A 22,493-nucleotide genomic window follows, 5' to 3' on the forward strand; every position below is an offset into this window, starting at 1 on the left:
CAACTCTGAGGTGTTACAGGGCGACAGTAAAGATATACCCTGTAATCAGTAATGCTATACAGGCTGGACTTGAGCTGATTCCACTCAGAGTAACCAGTCTGCATTTTCATCTCGTGATCACTTCCACGAAACTGACTGTATTGGATACAGCACTCTGCAAATACGATACCTGCTGTGATTCAAGCTCTCTTACAAGAACTTGAGGGCAGAAAAAACAAACAAATCTCCAAGAGACAGTTCAAGTAATGATGGCCAACAACAAATTAGAATTAATAAGCTCAGTTAGAACCAAACTGACTTTGTGGGCAGCACTTCCCAAAAGCACAAGTTCCAAGAGGTCTTATTAGCTCAGGCACATGAAAAATACACATGGAGTCAGGCCTGGTCCAGTGCTGTGCCAAAGCAAATAAGCCTTCTTAGAGAGCACCAGCAAAGCCAATGTAGACAACACACTAACAATTTTACACACTAGCAAATGTTCAGCAGGGACAGTACTCTAATGAAGTTAATATCCTCCTCAGTCGAAACTGACTCTTCAGCAATGTAGATATACCTGAGATGTACTCTCCAAAGCACTCACATTAATGGAAAACCCTAAATACCATGGCATTCTATACCTCCATTGCCTCAGACAAGGATGAATTGACTGTATAAACAGATCTATTAGGAAAAAAAGGCTCAATGACTTCTTCTCTAGAATTCTTATCCCACGCTGAGGTGAAGCAAGATTCTATTTCTACCAGATGCCATATAAGAACTTACTCACAGGGCTAAGAAGAGATCATTAGCATCACACAATATAAAATTTTCATGACTCTTCCCCAGGTTGGCAGCACACACTCTCCATGGTTTTTCATTACTCATTAACAGAAAAATAATCTTAAGTATGACAAGGAGACAGATCTTCAGTTACTTCTAAATAAATCCAGAGTTCACCAAAACAGCAAACAAAATACTTACCTCTTTTTTCATCCATAATTTTAAAGCAGTAAGTAAAGCCTTCACTCCTTGCACTAAATAGCTTGGAGGCTGGAAACCATCTTCTCTCAGTTCTAAAAAAGATACAGACACCAACAGAAGCACACTAAGTGAAAGTGGCAGAATGATACCTATACTTCAGCCAATAAGGTTGTCATTATGCAGCAGTCCGAAAAAAAGAAAAAAAATTGTACAAGCGAATGAAATAATACTACATTCTGTATTTGCATGAATACTCAAAAAAAAAAAAAAAGTTCTGCTTCCAAACCACTGTTCTCCTATACACTTTCTACTTCTTAAAGGGTGTGAGAAGGAATAGCAAGGCCTTTGAGATGAGCTGCAGCCTAAGTCCTACTGCCCTAGCTGATTTGGTAAAATACTGAGAATACAATGCAGCACTACAAACTGGATTTTTTAATATTTTTTATTTTTTTACTGCAGCTAAAAAAAGGACCATGTTATATAAGACTAATCAAAACTAATCAGCACTGTATTGATGGACAAATAACTTGCTCTCAAGTCCCTAGACCTGCAGAGAGAAGTTTACGGGAATGCCATAAAACTCACAGTATCATAATACACTCCTAGACCATGAAAAGACAAAACCAGAAGTTTTACGACTTTTTGTTATCCTTTCAGTAAAAGAACCAGAAAGATATAGCATGTTAATTTTGCTTACTGACCTGACCTTCACAAACTACTGCTAAAAACCATGTGCTCAATGTATTACAAACTGGTATTTGCCATTACATTTCACAACAGAACTGGCATCATCCCTTATTCAAAAACAAAGGATTCTGACCGGTAAACATTTAACCCACATGAACCTTGATGCCAAAGCCCAACTTAACCATCACGCTAGCAGTGGAAGACTAAATTTAAAATTTTCATGATAAGCCACTGATTAAAAAAAAAAAAAAACCACGAAAATAAGCTTCAAAATCCTCACTTAGGATAGGAGCCACGTGTCACAAGAGGCTCCTCGTCTATCTACTCAAGCAAGGAGCCACATGATAAAAGAGGGGAAGAGATGAAACACATAGATTCATCTCGAGATTACTTAGGAACATATATCCCACTGATTTTCCAGCAGAAATACAACTCCTACATTTTCTGACACGTTTGTAAATTTTAATTACCCAAGTGTGAGACCAACCAAAGAAAACCTTCAAGAATAATCCTTTCTTTTTTTTTGAAATTAAAAAAAAAATCTTTATTTGGTAAAATTTCTGAGTTGCCTTATGTTCATCCTTTCATGGCTGAAAGGATCACAGATCATTTTCAGTACTGTTTTCACCTTATAAAAAGGTTATGTGAGCAATCTCTTTCAAAGCAGAGGCTAAATTCAGCAGTTTCCTCTGAAGGCTTATTTATTTGAAATATATAATTTGAAATATGATGTTTATTACTAAGATTAAAAAGAGCAGTTAGAGAGGTGAGACATTTGAGAAAAAGAATGTGAAGTCAGCACTCAGGCTCAATTGCGCATGGGTATAGATAACAGAAATTAAAGGACTAGATGAGGAAGTTTGGAAAGGATTAGAAACTCAAGAACCAGTGCCTTTTGAGGTGTCTACTGTTAAACACCAATATAAATTGCTTAACACTGCTTATAGGAACTAGTGCATCTTTCCTACAAAAACTCTCATGGATGCCTTTCCTCTGACAAGAAAGAGCAGAAGACAACAGGTAGCTTGAATGAAAAGGTCAAAGGAAATCACAGAAATGCAAGAAAACCTTTGCATTCAACAGTAAAGCCACCAAGAAGCAGCCCACAAATATAAATCAGTGGCATCGCTTAGGGAGTCATCTGCTGAAAGAAGGAGAGAAAGGCTTCCAAAGGATATTTGAAGATCTCAAATGATTCTGGAGAAGCCTACTATAAAAAGTGACAAGATTGAAAACGTATCTGCCTAATAAGGTCTTTTCAGGTAATGGGAGATTAATCCTATCTGTTTGGTAGCATAATTGCATTGTGTCAGAATCTCAGATATCCTGGATTATCAGAGTACCTTCATTAGCCAGATACACCACTAGCACTGGATAAAAAATACTAATAAACAATTCAAAGGTTCCAGTAGCTTGCTACAAAATGCTAGTTACACACATCATCATGTACAGTACAAATTCTGCACGGCTCTAGTTAACCTAGAAAAGCTTTAAATCCCAAAATCATTTTCAGAAAGATCTTGTATTAAAGCCTGCACTAAGACTTGCTAGATCTAGAACAGAAACAGTGCAGTATTTAATCCAATATGGTTTTAAAAAATGGGACATTGAAAAAAGAACAACCAACCCAAAAAAAAAAAAAAAATCCACCACAAATTACTATCTGGCTTTTCAGCTCAAAACATTTCATCTGTTCAAACAGCAGCAACATAATTTTCTCCACTGTCAATGAAACATAAAAGCGGACATATGTATACCTCATAAAGTAAGACAAGGATTACCTTTTAATGTTTCCAGTAAGTTTTTGGCCACAAACCAACAGATGGCTTCAAAGAAAGGAAATTTGAAAAGATCTGGGGTTTTTAGCCTCTTCTCCATTTCGTAACACCTGAACAAACAGAAACATTAACTAAAAACATTCATGTCATCCAACTTATTTTTTAACTATGTAATTATTCAAATTGATATAATGTCCAAAATAAAATAAAATAAGCACGGCCATGTTAAATAAAAGAAGTCAAGTACAACATAGTTAAACCCCAACAAGACCACAGACAAGATTCAACTCTGGTCTCATCCAGGCTCTGACCTTATCAAGTTTGACTGCTGCACTTCTAAGAATAAAGTTGGACTTCATAAAACTAGGATACAAACCCAGTGTGTGATCTTTTAACAGATGGAATTTTATCAGGATTCCACTGTAATAAATAAAAACAATATGTTTAGAAGACAGCTCCACATCTTGGACAAAAACTAAACACAGCTGCCCTTTGAGCAATGCTGACTTGAGGATGCTCGTTTCAACTCAGTGTTGCACACCTGGGCTTGCTCAGTTTTGGTTTATTCATACTAATCTCCAAAGTAATGGGGCTGGGGGGTGAGGTTTACTTTGTTTTTAATTAAATTATGCATACCCTTCAGTTTTGAAACGAACTTTGCAGAAACGAAATGAGAGTATGTGGTAGATATAGTCTAATTGAAAATGCCACTATCGTCTGCTTTGTGAACCTGTACCCATTTGATCCTGGTTACAAGCATGAAGAAAAATATCTATTAAAAGCATATCCTATTTACTGAGGAAAAGGTATAGTAAGAGTTGAGACTAACCTGAGCTGCATGCCAATGTTGAGGTTGTGTAAAAAGTTTCCTCCAAAAGCCATACAATCCTGAGATGTGAGCACAGCATGAATCCAGCCTGATATGAAAGATTCAGAAACTTAGTATGTACATATGAACTACTCTAAGAAAGACTGTTTTTAAATACTTGCATGTACATACTAAAAAAAAAAGAAAGGAAAAAGGAAAAAAAAAAGGGATAGGAAGAAGAAAAAAGGTAGGGGGAAAGGAAAAAAAAAGGAGAAAAAGAGATGGAAAAGGAAGAGGAAAAGAAGGGAAAAGAAGAGGGAGAGAGAGAGAGAGAGAGAATAGTTGTACCTCAAAACAAGGACCAGGAACAAACAGTCTAGTTTTTAACAACATATAGATTACAACGTGTTTCAGAAATCTAGTGAAACTGCAGTTTAGTAAAGGAGTTATGAACATAAGAGGGTCTTCAAGACATTTTGACTGGGTGGAAGTCGGGGGGACAGAACAGCACTAATTTTTCAAGTAAAAGATTCCCCAAAGTTCTCCTTCCAATCAACAATAATTAAATTACTACAGAAAAACCATATCGAGCAAAAGACAACATAAGACAAATGAAAAGTATATTCCTTTCCATCTTGACATGTTGCTTACAGTAACCGAACTATTAGCACAACATATAAAAAACATCATTTAGTAATACTGAGGTTTCTCTGTAAGAATCCAGTAGTTCTATACATTATTAATAAATACAACCCTCCTAATTCCAGTGAAATTACAATCAATTTAAAACCCAGTCTAGATATTCTAAGTACACTAATTTGTCACATAATTGGAATATTGTCCCTATAAACTCTACAATTCGATATGGCAAAGCATGACCAACACTACACTATCAATCCGGCTGATTGCTACTGGATAACTTCAATTAAGTGAACAAAAGAACATACTAGCTTCCTAATTTAAAATGTGCATTGAAGATTTATACTGTGCATTTTTAATGTAAATAAGCTAAAAATATGCACACAGACTTGTTCTTATTTAACATGCATACAGATCTTTCAAAAGAGCAGTTGGTCACACATTTGCAGATTACTTTATGTTTTGACTGAGAATAGGCAACATGTATAAACAGAGAAAGCTCCTCAGCTTGATGCACGATCAGACAAAATCACAAGTAACTACACACTGCTAACTAGCACTAAAACCATGCCCTCATTCAGCTCAAAACAACCAATTTTAGTTTTTGGGTACCACGCACAGAAATAAAGACCTGAAACTAGCAATTATGCTGACTAAGCACTGTGCCTCCTATATTGCGTGTGAAGGTAATTTCAGTCTTTCATATACCATTCTCTAGAGTACAATGGCACAAGCAATTTATGGGTTAGTGTGTGTTGGTTTTGTCGTGTTTGTTTAACATTATAAATTGCTTTATTTCTGTTCTTTGCAAAGTCCAGCACAATGAAGACTACCTTCTTTTTCCAATTGCATTTTGCATTTATCATTATAGTTTCAATTTTTCACTCATCATAGCAGATGAAGGATCAAGGAGGACGTCTATTTCAATTCTGTCGCACACACACATCCCCAGACACCGAGTAAACTAACAATAAACTCTTGTCATTATTGCCTCAACACTCATTATTGCCAAGGGTTGCTTAAAACTAGCACTGTTTATTGAGTCTTATGCCATACTCCAACTCTCACGGTGTTGTTTTTTTCATTCATGCAAGATAAAACAAATATTGATAACGTAATGTGTCGTTTTAGGTTATCCTTAATTCCTGGTAATTAAACATGTTAAGTCCTAGCAATAACAGTAAAATCTTACCTGTTGGAACAAATAAAGTGTGTCCTTGCTTTACAACACATTTGTAACATTTGTCAACCTTGTCTCCAAAATATACTTCGCTTTGAGTGACAGATGAGCTCCAAGACTCATACAGAGCTAAATTTTCATCAGTGGGCTTGATCAAATAGAATATCTTTTCACCCTATTAAACAAAAACATCAAATAAATAAATGCATGTCCCCCTAGACAGACAGTACAACCTCTGAGTCATTTGCACTAAAAGCAACCCATGTAAATGATAGAATTCTGTAGTTCTACTATGGAACACTGGTGTTTCCTAACTCAGTGTTTCACAATTGTAGTTGCCCAAAAGCTTAGTCAACAGGGCAGTAACCAATAAGGACAAGGGGAAGGACGGGCATACATCTTATAATGTAAAAAACACTCAACAGTGTCATTGGTTTTCATTTAATTCATTTTTTTAAATAAAGACTAAAACCTCACTGTAAAACCTACCAATCAATTAGAATGGTCAGCCCACCAATTATAGATAGTACTGAAGTCACCAACAGTGTGCAAAAATAAAAACATGAAAATGAGACACCAGTAATCACTAAACCGCTTTCAAACTCCTCCCCTGTCTTTTAAAGTACAGCATTTCATTCTAAAGAGGTGATAATGCCATGACAGATAGCTGCACACTGAGTATATTTTGTTTCATTCAATCATAAACCAAAAAGCCTTCATACCCAGAGAACATGGTACCACACTGAAGTTCCTCCAAAATCAATATGAAAATCAGTATAGCTGTCCTGGACACCCATCAAGCAATACTTCTGAACAAAAGGCTTAGGGAAGACAGAATCATCTGGCCAATAATTTTCCACCCACGAAAGCTTTCTGGCAATATCTGGTACTTCCACTAACTCAGACATCCTTTAAGAAAAAAAAAAATTAAATATATAAGTAAGATCAAGAGCAAGTGTGCCTAGTTTTAAATGACAGTATTAAATGCACGTTTCCTACAAAATTATTAATTATGAATTAGTAAAACTGTTTTATACCCATATTACATCACAGTAGTTGTCTACATAAATTATGCAGCCTCTTAACTCTAGCGCTAAAGACATTATATCCTTATATATACAGTTCACCTTTGTGAAAACCACTTCCTACATTCAAGAAATTGCAGTCAATACTCACTTTGTGTCCGAGAATTCCAGGCTGATTACGTTCAATACTTTTGGTCGGTCAGGATTTGTGAAATATTTAATATAATTATGGAGCTTCATTTTACTGTCCGCTTGTCTTGCTACATCTATTACATCTATCACTTTGTCACCACCTGTAAAAACAAGATTACTTTCTTAATCCTATCACAGGTAAAAAGAATTATTTAACGTGTTCAAGATCAATTTTACCTTTTCCTAGCTTTTACCAATGTGTTTCTGCACAAAACCTCCGCTACTATCAGCATTCTTGTGGAACAAAGGTTGGTATAAATCAACTTTTAACTAGGCCTAGCTTTAATTGTTATAGTCAGTTAAGGACACAACTGAGAACAGTGTACAAATAAATCCTCTTTCCCATGGTCAACCAAAAAGAAAAAGAACAATAAAAAATCACTTCAACTGATTAAAATAATAACAATTGGGTTTGTGGCTTTCACTGGTAAGACTAGTATAGAGAACTTGAATTTTGAATATTTAAACCACTTGAATATTTAACACAAGGACCACAGAGAATTCTTTACAAATAATAAATTTTACCGCTCGCAGCTTGGATTTTTTAGCAAACTGCACTGAGCTTTTCCCATAATTGACTAATAGCTTTTTTATGTTGAAAACTATGCAGATACTCCACCGTGAACATCCTACACTCTCCTCTCACCCTTTATATACATGCATAATGTTTAAGCACATACGTCTTACTAATTCAATGAAATTACCGAGGCAAGCTTCAGTTGTAAAGATAACACAAACATACACATCACATATTTAAAGTTAAATCTGTAGAACTAGACAAGTGAGAAGTGACTTTTAGCCAAAATAAAGGAGTAATGACAAAATTATAATAGTAATTGTATTATGTGCATTTAGTTACACAGGGGTCAAATCTGAAAATTAATTCTGGAATGCATCTAAATGCACATTTATAAATATATTTACTTTAAAATTACAAATGAGCATAATCTTGACAAATCCGACTTGGAATAGTATTTATTCAGATTTCTTAATTTCAATAACAAAAAGGTAAATCTGCAGCATTTCTGTTTTTTTCCCTAAATCGGAGAACCCGGCAGGTCAAAATATATGCATAGTAATGAGATGATCAAACTTCCCTCTGAATCTGAACTGACAGTCTTCCAAAAGATAAGCTTCAGAAATATCAAAACAACAATTACACTTTGATGCAGAATACATTACTGTTTATAGTCATCATAACAACAACAGTATTTCTTATACTATATATTTCCTCTATTCTGTTGCCACGGTAAAATTCTGACAGACAGACGTCCTACTTTTAGTACACAGAATTATATGAAGTTCTCACAAGAACAAAGACAATGCCATACACGGTCTTCTCAACAGTACTGTTTACTACAGCAAACTTCATGCGCAAAATGATTCAGCCTATGTACTGCACACTTGCATGAAGCTGAAATGATTACAGACTGTCAAGAGATCAGGTAAGGAAGAAATTGTTGTTGGGAGCTCTAGCTCCGTCGCCAAAGGAGGCCACGGTGGGAAGGTTTCCAGAAAGATTTATTTAGTTTGGACAAGCCAATTCACGGAGCTCAAAACATTACGTTTTGCAATATTCTGACCCATGATCCACCTTTATCAATCTTAAGAGCGATTCATTCAGTTCTCACAAAATGGACAATCCTGTAGCGTAACAAAAACATCATTCCACATTCATCTTGCACTAAAGTTAACACATTTGGAAGTTGAAAATTAATGGTGTTTTCCCATCACATATCTACCACAAACAAAATTCAAATTGGTAGCTTAATTGTACTCTTCTGGTTAGGAGTACTTAGTTTACAATACATATTTAGCACCCCAGAAGCTCTTAGAATCACGTAAATATTTATTTTACTTTACAGAGGGTATCATTTGCACTTATTCCACAGTGACCCTTACCTACATAGCGTTCCACATCTAAAACAGAGAAAGTTGGTGGAGGAAGTCTGAGCCCCAGGCCATCTAATTTAGGAACCATAATAGGAACATCAAACCCATGTTTCTCCAAGTATCTTTGTGTCAGTTGGCTTCCATGCATTTTCAAAATGACTTCATCAGCACTAACAAAAAAGAAATTATGGAATATTAGCAGAAGAGCATCCTCCAAACACTACTGGAAAAAAAAAAGTCACAAATTCGAGGAAGACTGGTTGAAATGGCTGCAATTGAACCCCCCAGAAACTGTGCCTCATACTACTATGAAATTAAGCATTTAACTGAAAGACAAAGAAACCAATCTAAACAACTAAGGAAACATTTGTTGTTACACATAACCTGGCAACTCACTGTATTTCTGTATGATTTCCCATAGTAATTTAAAAGGATGAGGAAAAAGAATTATCAGAAATAACATTAAAATACATTTTGATAACAACAACAGAAAGTCCTTTAAAGAGTTATAAGCTATCAGATATTTAAGTGTGAAAAACAACCACAGACTGGGATGATTTCTGCTACAAACAAGTTTCTCTACTTTCCTCTAAAGCATAAGAGAATGGGTAGACTACTAGCACACATAGGTGTTCTATGTTATCTGGAATGAAGCAACTGAGGAGTAATTTCTCATTCTCTCCTTACCTGGAATATAGAGATAGACAATATTCTGACAGTTCAGGTGCAAAAAAAAAAAATAAAAAAGTCTGTCACTCATACTGCTGCATCTACTCTGCCTTGCAGAGGGATACTGACAGATTGGAGCACTGGGTGATCAGCAACAGCTGAAGTTCAACAAAGGAAAAGGCCAAGTGCTGCAGCTGGAATAGAGTAATGCTGGGCACAGGTATAGACTGTGAGATGAAGTGGCTAGAGAGCAGCTCTGAGGAAAGGGATTAGGGACTGATACGAAGAGTGGAAGGGGGGAGAATTCTAAAGGAGGAGGAAGTCATCCTAGGCATTCATTTTTTCACCAAAACGTTGAAGTGAGCTTCTGTACCTTGGGAAAGAGCGAGCCCGCAGCTGTTTAACAAAGGTCCGTGTTCCAGCCTGCACTGGTTTGGAGCCATCATCCAACTCTGTGTAGTCATGTCTGTGCCAGTTCCTCCTCTTTTTCACTACAAATTTCAAAAGGATTAAACTTTGAATTAGTTAAATTAGATGGCTCAGATTAACAGTCACTCTGTCAGTGAACCAGACATGCCTCAACCCCATCACAAAGATTAACTAACTTTATTGTTTATACAGGTGAAACTATCCATCTGCAAAAAATGAAATCTTCAGAACATCTGACAAAAATCACCTACACTTCTAGAGCCTCTTCCATCTCAGAACACCAGTGCACGTTATACACAATGATTCAGAATTCCATACTCAGTGCAGAACAATGAACATATACAGTAACAGCCTGAAAATTATCCAAATCTAAATGAATAACTCAGTATTTTCATAAAAACGGTTGTGGTGGACTCCCATTGAAAAACAGATGCTGAAACAAAGAAAAGCTATTGTAAAGCATAGTAGGCTATATGCAGCCTCTCCGTTTGCATCTTTTGGCTTTAAGTGAATCAGAGGTAAAAATGATTTAAGATTTGGTAAACTTACCACCTGTCTTCAAATTTTCATTATTACATAACAAGTTACTTCATTATAAATATGTAATGAATTCATTTTAATCAATCACCCATCCATTTTATAACTTCATTTACAGAGAACAGAAAGGCACTACTTTGAAAGGAAGCCTTCATTCATACCATCTATCTGTTTGTTAGCAAAAGCCCTATTAAGTTTCCAACAGGTGCCTCAGCAAAAAGGATCTCTGATAGTCCTCTGCTAGCTGTCGTGCTATTGACTTATCAGCGCACCACTTACCACACTAAGAAATATAATAAGGATAAAGTAATTATTAGATGGTTGTGTTTCAGATTCCCCCCCAAAAAAATCCACCAAAATTAAACCAAACTCTGCTCCACAGCATTGGACTATATCTAGAATGCAACAGCTAATACTAAGCAGAAATTTAGTTCCATCTACAGAAGAAACATAGAAGAGGAGAAAGCTACTGTCACTTGTCAACACAAATGGTCCTTTACAGGCTACAAAACATCATGCAACACAAATATACTCCAGCAGAACAACTCTATTAATACAAATCTGAACTTTAAGGAAGAGCTCATCCTTAAACGTATCGAAGTCATGATACACCAAACTCACAAGAAGTTAGCACCACACCGAAAACACAACAAACAATAAATAAGATAAAGCAAAGGATTTTAAAAGGAAAAAAAAAAAAAAAAAGCTTTAATCCTGTTTCTGCAGAAATATCAGTTGCTTATATAGGAATAACTAACATCTTACAGCCACTGCACGACAAATAGTTCCTATTGATAAGCTGTTTTCCACAGAAGTGACAAGATGTACCCCTTGGAAGACATTTAAGAGAATGAAGTGACATTTATAGCTGTTTGCTACCTTCACAATCAGTGCTGAAGAGCCTGCTAATGAGCCAACTATCCAAATACAGTAAAACTTCATAAATAACAGAGCCAAGTTTATTAAGTTTTCAAAGCTATTTTCTCAGTCGTAAATAATAATACAAGAAATTAGTGGCTAATACTAATTTGCAGCAGAGTAGCTTCTCATAAATTCACTGCTGTTGTAACAGCTCATTAAAGCTGTAAGACGATACGGCTGCTTAAGAGATTTTATAGCACAAAACAAACTTTTTAAAGTCTGACCTTCCAACACTTAAAAAACAGAAATTAAAGTTCTCCTACGTAGTACATGAAACATATATCATGCTTCCATAAGTAAGAGAATGCTAAAAAACATAAAACAATAATAAAAACGTTCTCATATGTTCTGTTAAGTTTATAATTCCTTAAGACATTACAATAACAGTTGCAAAAAAAAATCTAACTGAATGAATCCCAGTGCTCACATTAAAATAAATTTAAAAAAAAATGTTAAAAGACATAAAGCACTGCCTTCCCTCACTCCCAAATCCCTTAAAACTAATGAAATGAAAGCATTAACCCTTGTTGATCCTGAAAAATGAGGCACAACCCGCAGTGACAATGCTATAAATACGCACCAAAAGCACACTACACAGTTACAGAGGATTTGAGAAAAGGAAAGGAGCGTGTGGAAATTTTTCATGAAAAGCAAGCAGGAAGTTATTTTTAAATTATGTTCCTTACACACATTCAAAACAGTAGGCCAACAACTGTATCTAGCTTAGGCAAATTCTATTCCTTGCCTGCCCTCACTATTTGCCTCAGAGGTCATACACAGACTTGAAAAGGGGACCACCAAGAGGCACTCACATTTATACAACAAGGCCCCAAGTCTTGTGGGAGGTCCCTTATGTGATACCCACTGATGGAAAAGGCAAGAGAAATGTTAGCATGGGAAGAGTGGAAAATTGGAAGGAGCGCACAGTAGCTTTCTTTTCATTACTGGAACTTACACAATTAATTTTGTTAGATACTGAATGAAAATGCACTACGAAAATGTAATATAGAGTGTATGTTTCTTGTATGTTTTTAGTAGATTTTTTTGCACAATGCCATTTGATTATATCACTTGTTACATACACAAGTGCTTGTCAAAATCATAGATGGCACTCGTCCTCTAAAATTGAACACAGCTGAATTCTGGTCTCCTTCAGAACTCCTTTAGACAGAATTTAGAATATGAAGCCATAAATAAAAGATGTGCTTGTTACTTACATACATAATTCCATATGTTTGAAGCAGTGCAGCATTACTGCAACATTTGAAGTCACAAAACATCAGTCTCTCCCAACAACAAAGCACCTTGATGTCCAAACCACAAACTATCAAAGATTTGATTCTGACAACCTAGCTGAGTACAATTAATAAAATTGCAGATGAAGACATATTTCAACATATAACTTTTGCTTGGGTAGATAAGTGATATGTCTGAATCTTCTCCTAAATCTAGACTATCTATCTACTCACTTGAGGCAATATGAAGTAGTAAGGATAATTTTTACTACAGATTCTTGTCTTTTAAAAAAAGCCTTCCAGCACAGAAATGACTCTTATTTCAGTCAGATTGCTACAGGTGAAACAGAGCTGGGATGAGAGCCAGATGCCTCTGCATTACAAAAAAGGCTATTCACAGGCATCAAGAGGATGGTGAAGCATACTAGTCCTGCCAAACCAACAAAAGGACATAGTTCCAAATTTCCACAATTTTTAGTATTTTTTAAGCTTGATATGAACCCCTCCTTCTACTCTTCCTCCCAGCCCCAGTATTCCACATACACAGTCACACAAAAAAAGAAAACACCGAAAAAAAAACCCACCAGGAAGAAAAGTGGGAAAATAAATGGCTGATCTTTGTATTCGTATTTACAGAAGACACATACAGATTTCTAACTGAAGAAGACAACCATAATAGTAAAACTACAAGCATGTAAAAGAGCATTCATCTTATCTTTTAACCCCTAACCTGAAGGTAGCTAATATTGAAGGCATTGAATATAACCTATGCACAAGGTATTTATCATACAACATATGTTAACTACATCAATAATTGAAATGAATCACTGTTCGTACTCCACAAGACTACCAGTGATGGTGCTGTGATTTAAAATGATTGATTCTAAATGGTAAATTCAGCTTTGTAGAGATACTAGATCGTTAGCTGGCTATAAATTGTTACAAGGTCTTCAAGCAAAGAAAAAAATAAATATTAAATAAATGACCGCAGTGAGTCAACACTAAGCATACATAGGCATTTTTCAGGTTTGAACATAGAAACTTAATTCATCACTGGGCAGGTGAAATTCACTTTCATGTTACTTCATTTGAGAACTGAAGTTGAGGGGGGAAATCTAAGGAGTGTCCTTGCAGTAGTTACAGAAAGATAAAAACATTTTCTTCCTAAGTCCAGTGGAATCTTCCTACTTCAGATCTCTACAGTGAATGTATCTACTGAAAGGAGAACTAGAGAAGTCTCTCTTGACTCCACATTCACTTCTGGCATCTCAGAAAATTCCATGAGGGATTTGGTGGAATCATATGTATAAATCAGATACCCGGAATACATGGCTGCGTAACTCTCAAGGACATAAAGGAAAAATGGACATAAATTCCAGCTCCAATTCTCAAACTTCACTGGACTGTTACGGAACACAGCCTTTAAACACCAAAAAAGCAAAGAAAGCTAACAAACATTTTCTCAAGGCCGCCTTCCTAGGTATTAGCATTTTGATGATTAAAATATAGAAATCTTAAGCACTCTTTTGGAACTTTTTTTTTTAATAGCATATCATACATGCAGCAGGAGAAAGCATCACTACCTGCAACTGATTTTTTTTTTCTTTTGATGATCATTTCCTAATTTTTAGTGCTCTCTCAGTCAAGTAGTGATTGCTTTCTCTTAGCTCTGTATACTTTGATTTCTCTAATCTATAGCTGTGGCTTATATTTTATTCTATCTGTATCTTCAGATCAAGGAGACTTTCAAGAAAAGACAGTTTGTAGGTTTTGTTGTTATCATCATTGTTGCCTTTTTTATCAGTTCAAAGTTAGTCACGTAGAACCAGTAACTCCGAAATAATCAAACTCATCTTGAACGTTCCTCTGAATGGTCTTCTTTTCAATTGTGCTTGGAGAGAAAACATTAAAACTATAAAATGAATAACGCATACTTACTTAGAGAAGGCCCATGGAGAACTGCGCAGTTGGGACAATGGTATAGATCAATGTCAACAGCATGATGCTCCTCTACCCCAACACAGCTGCAATAATATTTTTTAAATGTTAATGAGAATACATGCAAGATTTATTTTTCAGGCTAAAAAATAATTACATCTCAAGTCGTTACTAGAACATGCTTAGTTTACAAAATCATAATGAGCTACCAAATTATCTCAACTACCGGGCTGCCACATAAATTTTGAGTAATGATTTGTTCATCACTGAAAAAAAGAATGCCATTTAGAATAAGAGAAAAGGAAACAGGAATTAAGTTACTTTAAAAATGAGTCCACAATACATACCAATACCCTCTACCTCCACAAAAATCTTTGATTCTGATTACAGTAAAAAGCGTACACAAAATCATTCAATCAATTCTCTCTTCATAAAAACATAAAGTCTACGTGCTGTCAATCTGTAGAAGATATCATGAGTTTTTCTGTATTTTTTTTTCTTTTTTCTACAAAACGTACATAACTGACTCCTACCTCCAAGACAATGAATAACACTTCGGTACGCTCCCTGAAATTTTTACCCTACTAGCACTAGGTATGTAAGTTATACGAGTGATCACACAAATCATACAGTAGCAACATTTTTGTAATTTTAAAAATCCCATTTGTAGTAATATTTTCTTGGTGATTTTTTTCCCTGTTTAAGCAGTCGAAGCAAGATTGAAGATCTTCCTAATGGTCATGATAAAACACCTAATCTATTATCTAAACAACAGTACTTTAAAGCCAAAAGAGAGACAATCTTTTGGAAGATGAAATACTAGAGATTAACTGGAGAAGCCAGGCTTTTGTAGAGAGTTCTCAAGTAAAAAAAAAAATCCCAGCTTACTCATAGAATCTGAATCCTGACAGAGTTCTTTTTCTAAAAAGTTCATTGAAGCTTAGAAAATTGCTGACTTTATAGTAGAGAAACAAGACTACAACGCTGAATATTTACACCATGTTTACATATTTCTATTTAACATATTCAAGGAATGTGAGAACTTGAACATTACTACATTCAGGTAGCCACTTCATATCAAAAGTGTGATGACAGCCAAAACATTGAAGCTTTGAAACAATCCATCTCCAAGTAATCTTCTCCCTAGCTGCATAGCGCCAGAACTGCTGACATGATCCAATAAACGTCAGTAGATTACTAAAACAACACACTAGTCAAGCATTCAAAGGATACCAATGAGCCAGTCAAATCTGAGAAGTACCTCTCAATGAGAAGTACATCATTCTGAATTCTCTCTCAACAGCTTCAGCTGTTTCTTCCACTTATCCATTCACTAAATGCCACATGAAAATTAAGTTATATAGCTTTTTATATGCATGCTGTTCTAAAATCTAAATATAAAATTCAGCTGCCAAATAAATTTCATTGTAATTCATGCAATATTTTATTTCTCTTTTTAAGACCACAACTACAGAAATTGTTATTGCATGATAATTCAGCTGGCATATAAACAGAAACAAAAGCAAAAGTATTCTTAAAAAATGCGTATCCCATCTCTTTCTGTTTATACACTCTATCCTCTTTTTATAGAATAGATCTGTGTCTCAGTCCTTATAAGAAAAACATTTTAAAGATACGCTCTGAAAGTCCCAAATCAGAAGGCTGGTTTATATACACACTAGAGAATCCCCATATTTTAGCTAAATTTCTGATTTTTGAGCAGCTGGAGAAATTTATATTGGACTGTACCTTGCTCAAGTTTGCACAATTGTTCAACGAGGCACAGTGTTCCATGCAAAAAATTTCACTTACTCCCTTTATTCCTTTTTCTTGGTATCTATCTAACCTGTTTGTCATCTCACCCAGATTAACTGGCTAATGGCAAGAACTTTGAAAAGCACAGCAATAGTTCCTTCAAGCTTTGACAACTGTTTGTCATATTCTGTATACAGTCATTAATTTTATTCTCTTATCAAATATTACAGATAGTCTGAAAATAAAGCAGGAATTCTTTTAACTGCTAAACACATCCTCTGGTTTGATTAACTCCATAGCCTTTCACGAAGGCACCGCAGGCTTCGTGTACAGAGATGTATGGTAGAGAATGGTATTAAATAATCGGTAACCACTCTATAAAGAAAGCAAACGTCTTCAGTCTACAATTTGTGCTCTAAGCTCAGAACTAACTGGAAAGGCAAAATGCTAACTGGGAGACATGGGAAGGGAAAATACCAGCAGATACCTAGCTGATGCAAAGAGCACACGAGGTTCCAGCACCTGCAAGAACAAGCCCTGACAAGGAAGCCATGGAGTTCATCAATCACACACAGCACCACAACCAGTCACTTTCCTGAGCCTCTTTCTGCAACATACAGAGACAAATGTGACATTAATCATTCCAGCTACTAGCGAACAATCAATTACTGTGATAAGTACAACTTTGGACCTCCAGCATCAAAGCAAGGTCACTAGGAGATAGTAGAGAGCCTGCAAAGCATTAACAGACTCAAACACAGTAACACTCCCAAACCACCAGTTGTTTTCCTGAACGAAATATGATTATTATCCTTCACCTCTCCACCCATTTGGGCTGAAATGTCTCCAGTATATATTACCTCATTTCTGAATTGCTCATCTCCTGCAGGGAAGCTGCAGACTAATCCTATAGTATCAAGGCAAGGTCAGCAGGAGGCAGGAGAATTTGGGATGCGCTATGTTTTTTTTCACACACAAGAACCCACCCATTCCTGGCAAGTGAAGAAATCTTTTGCTACTCAAAGTTCAAGAAACCAGTTCTCCAGATTTAAGTCTCAGGAGAAAGTGAATGGTTTTGCTTTAGTCTGAACTTTCCATTTGATTCTTCAAATTCTAGCTATGCAGAAGGAGGGCACGTAAAGCAAGCACGAGAGTAGTATTTAATACATGTGATAGATACCGATAGATCCCAGCTTCTACTTGAAGGAAAAATAAGTCTTCTTTCACAGAAAAAAAACCCCAAAACCTCTTACAAAGACTGTTCTCTACTGCAGCAATGCTATTAATTTAGATGTTAGCAGATAAGGAGAGTACAGATAATTTCAGTATGGTAGATTAAGCAATTTCACACTTAGGCTACAATGTCTTGTGCAATACAGAAGTCCAAAATCTTCTGCATTGAGTTTATGAGGCAAGATTTTGGTAGCAGGGGGCTGCAGGGGAGGCTTCTACGAGCAGAGCCCAGCAGCTGCCCCATGTCAGATCAGAGCCAACTCCAGCTTCTCCAAAAGGGACCCACCACTGCTGGGCAGAGCTGAACCATGAAAGACACTGGGTGCACCTCTGGGAGAGCAGACTGAAAGACGGGGAAAAACTGCTGCAAACTGCAGCTCAGGGAGAGGACCAAGAAAATTAGAGAGAAACAGCCTTGGAGCCAGCAAGGTCCACACAGAAGGAGGGCAGGAGGTGCTCCAGGTCAGAGCAGAAGTTCTCTGCAGACCAGGAGAGGACCATAGTGGAGCAGGCTGTCCCCCTGCTGCCCATGACAGCAGCTTGAGCAGATCTACACGGAGTATATCTCCATGTGCAGCTTCTGGAGAAGCCCAGGGTACAGCAGGTGCAGACAGTGACCACAAAGGAGCGGCAGAGACAAATTATGGACAGACAGCAACCTCTATTCCTCATTCATCTGCACTGTTCAGAAGGAGGAGGTAGAAGAGGATGGACGAGGGAAGGTGTTTTCAGATTGCTTTTCATTCTCATGGCTCTAGTCTGTTATCAACAGGCAGTAAGTTATGTTAATCTCTCTAATGCTGAGTTCATTTTGCTTGTGAGGGTAATTGGCAAGTGATCTCCCTGTCCTTAACTCATGAGCAGTTTCAGTGAAACAGAAGAAAGAGAGAAAATGCAAAGGGGGAGTGAGGGAGCACCATGGGCTGCCTATGGGTGTGAAACATCAGAGATTGTTTAATTGCTTCTATCAGTCTGATTGAAAGAATCCAGGTTCAAGGAGAAAAAATAAAAGCAAAGCACTCTCGATTCAAGCCTTTATTTTTCCACGTCCTTAAGACAACACTACTTGAAAAGTTGTTTCACTTTATTAAAACAAATAGTCTATATACACTACCATTATATAAAGTTCCATGTATATAAATGGGAATGAATACAAACATCACAGTACAAAGATAACAGTTGTCAAGATACAAGAAGTTTGGATGAGCAGCTGCGCAACTTAATCACCCCAATTTAAGAGATTAATAGTCCAGATTATCCACGGATATCAAGATATTCCTCCTAGACAACTACATACAACGCATATTGAAAATAAGAATCTTAAATTGAGAAATGCAAGCAATTCCTGATGATCTAGTCAGAGGACTGCAGAAAACAGATGGATCATCCTCAACATGGAAAAAATAAATGAATGCATTAAGAAGCCAGCTCCCACACAAGACACCATTCTGCTTGATTCAGTCTCCTATTCCTTTCCTCCAACACTTCATAGAATGCTCACACTGAAATATACTTCAAAGGATCATCTGGTCAGGCAAAATCTCTCCCAGTGTAACTTTGTACCCATTGCCCTTTATCTTCTCCATGTGGCTCCTTGAGAAGCTAGCCTCTGTCATCTATGTAGCTGCCCTTTAGATACTGGAATACTGTGATGAGATCTCTCCAAGCCTTCTCTTTTCCATGGCAAAAGGATCCATCTCCTTACATCCTCTTTCCTTGTAGGATAGGTTCTCCAGCCCCCTTTGACCACCTTTGTGGCTTGACTTTGGACCTTGTCCAATCTGCCCACATCTTATTTGAACTTCAGGGGCCAGAACAGGACACAGTACTCCACAAGGAGCCTGGCAAGCACTGAGTGGAATAATCACATCTCTGCTAGTAACATCCCTGCAGATGCAGTCGAGGATCCTCTTTGCCTCCTTTGCTGCAACATCACATTGTTTACATTAAGCTTCTTGTACACTAGGACCTCTGGGTCCTTTTCAGCAAGGCTGCTCCCCAGTATTGTATCAGATCATTTCATACTCTGCTTAGAAAGCACTAACAATGTGATATTTGTGCCTGTCTCGAGGTTTCAATGGACAGTGTGAAGAAGTTATTTTCTTTGCTATACTCCTGTTCACCAATCATCAATTCTGAAAGCAGAAGAGCTCTTCCAGGCAGTGGAAGCAGGGATGTGTGCCCTGGGAAGAATACAGGGATGCCCTCCAGAGATGGGCAAAAAGCCAAGGAACACATGGAACCAAATTTGGCAAAGGTTATGAAAAATAACAAGAAGGGATTCTACAGGTACAATGGTCAGAAGAGAAGGGCCAAGGAGAATGCACCCCCTCTGAAAAATTAGAATGGAGAAATGGCAACAACGGACATGGAGAAGGCTGAAGTGATCAAATTTTTTGCCTGTCTTCACTAGCAGTCAGGCTTCCCATGTCTCTTGTGCTCCTGAACCTCTGGGCAGCAGTCAGGGGAGCAAAATCCCTCACACTGCAAGAGAAGAGCAAGTCCAACACCGCTTCATGAAATTGAATGTGTATGAGTTTATGGGGCTGGGCAGCATGCATCCTAGGGTCCTGAAAGAAGTGGTTCATATGGTTGCTAAGCCAATCTCCTCGTGAGGCCCCTGCTACAGTACTGCACCCAGGCCTAGGGCCCTCAGCACTAGAAAGACATGGAGCTGTTGGAGGGGGTCCAGAGGAGGGCCACAAGGATATCAGAGGGCTGGAGCGCCTCTCCTGTGAAGAAAGGCATAGGGAGGTGGACTCATTCAGCCTGGAGAAGAGAAAGCTCTGGAAGAATCTCACTGTGGCCTTCCAGAACTTAATGGGAGTTCAAAAACAGGAAGAAGACAACCAATTGTTTATATGGTCTGATAGCGATAGCACAACAGGGAATGGTTTTGAACTAAAAGAGGGGAGATTTAGATTAGACATTTGGAGAAAATTTTTCACTCAGAGTGGTGAGGCACTGGCACAGGCTGCCCAGAGAACCTGTGAGTGCCCCATCCCTGGAAGTGTTCAAGGCCAGGTTGGATGGGGCTCTGGGCAGCCTGAGCTGGTGGGTGGCAATCCTATCCATGGCAGGAAGTTAGAATGGGGTGAGCCATCCTATCAAACAGCCACTCTGTTAATCCTACTAGAAGAGCACACTGACCTGAGTACCTACAGTTGTTAAGACTCACAGTTGCACAGGTGGAATAGATCTGTGGATCTGAAGGGGCATTACTTCCCCTCACTGCCTTCTCAAACTGAGCAAGTGGTGAAACAGTTTTACTTGTGCTTCCTTGCAAGAAGGGACTTTTCCTTTGGCAAATAGATACATTCTACTTTTGTGTTGCTTTGGGTTAGCACGCCTTAGCATTTTTCTAGTATATTCATTTCCACAGTAAACTCTGCCAATAATTTGTAAGCCAAATAATGTATTTAAACAAAAGGGACTCTTGAAAGTCTTTCCTTCAGTGAGTTTTGAAATATGCTTCCAATTAGCTCTGTGCCCCTGAAAGAATTTCAGCTACTGCCTCTTCTCTCATCCCATTCAATTCAATTCTCTAATCTTTTCCTTAGAGTGCTCTCATTTTCTTTTTAATTTCAGCCAGTAACTATGGCATGTCTGATACTGCTCAGATTAGTCTTCCTATCCTAATGACCACTATTTGGCTAATTCTCACCTTATTACCCTTTACAGATACTCATGACCAGATCATCCTACTTCAACACTTTGTATTCAATTCCAGAAACAACTTTTTCCACCTCTTTCAGTATCAAGTAGAACACAGTCTAACAGACATACCTTTCTAGATGCAATTGTACTACATGAGCCGTTTCCCATGTTAGCCTCTGCTTCTCTCAACACCAGCATGACACCATACTTACAAGCATCACACCGAAGAAGAGGAATCATGCTACACCACCACAGGAATATCTACTGTTTCTTCAGTGGCTTACACATAGATTTACACCTCAGAGTTTTTTTTTTTCCTTTGAGTCTCTTACCTTCTTCTTAGGACATAAAAGGTTCAGGCCAAAAGACCTCTTTGTTTTCAACAGTCTGATCCAAACTATCTGCATTTTGAATTGACATGGCAGAAAAAAATGCAGGCTCAAGATTCTTGATAGTATGTTTAATTAGACAACACATTTTCCAAAATACTTCACATCTTTTTTTAAGCTGTAAAATCACTAACAATTATATTTTCCAAGATCCCCCTGTTCACTCCCAGAATAAACACTGTGGGCAATTTCCTTTTTCTTTCTCCACTACCCTATATCTGAGCAAGAACTCAGAACATCCTCAATCCCATCTGTGCATCAACACCCACATTCTTTCTTTCCTACATCTAAGGGAGCACTGCAGGCATTATCTGGTAGAAGGAAGAAGCAACAGCTCACACCTTGATATCCAGTAGGGAAAAAGAAATAAATAAGCCTGGAATAAAGGGAAAATACTAGGGGTATTAAAGCATGTTCCCCATTACTAGGAAAACGTGGTTATAGACAGTTATTAGTGATCCAGGTTCATTTCCTATTTACTCCTCATGAAAGAGCAAATCTACAAATCCTTTTTGTATTTCCAGTTTCCCAAAAAACAGCCGAGAAGACACATAGATTGCGAGTGCCT

General features: G+C 37.3%; 1 protein-coding gene across 1 annotated transcript in view; it reads right to left on the bottom strand.

Moving 5' to 3' along the window:
- The window catches only part of KDM7A (lysine demethylase 7A), a 37,664-nt gene extending 22,687 nt beyond the window's left edge, over positions 1-14,977 (bottom strand). The window contains exons 1-9 of the mRNA XM_021388088.1: positions 14,892-14,977; positions 10,205-10,322; positions 9,172-9,332; positions 7,229-7,370; positions 6,775-6,961; positions 6,065-6,227; positions 4,255-4,342; positions 3,429-3,535; positions 961-1,052 (exon numbers count right to left, since the gene is read on the bottom strand). Coding sequence (XP_021243763.1) covers positions 961-1,052; positions 3,429-3,535; positions 4,255-4,342; positions 6,065-6,227; positions 6,775-6,961; positions 7,229-7,370; positions 9,172-9,332; positions 10,205-10,322; position 14,892 — 1,059 coding nt within the window. The 5' untranslated portion in view covers positions 14,893-14,977. The remainder of the gene's footprint in view (positions 1-960; positions 1,053-3,428; positions 3,536-4,254; positions 4,343-6,064; positions 6,228-6,774; positions 6,962-7,228; positions 7,371-9,171; positions 9,333-10,204; positions 10,323-14,891) is intronic.

The sequence above is a fragment of the Numida meleagris genome, chromosome 1 (genome assembly GCF_002078875.1).
Source record: "Numida meleagris isolate 19003 breed g44 Domestic line chromosome 1, NumMel1.0, whole genome shotgun sequence".
Taxonomy (NCBI): Eukaryota; Metazoa; Chordata; class Aves; order Galliformes; family Numididae; genus Numida; species Numida meleagris.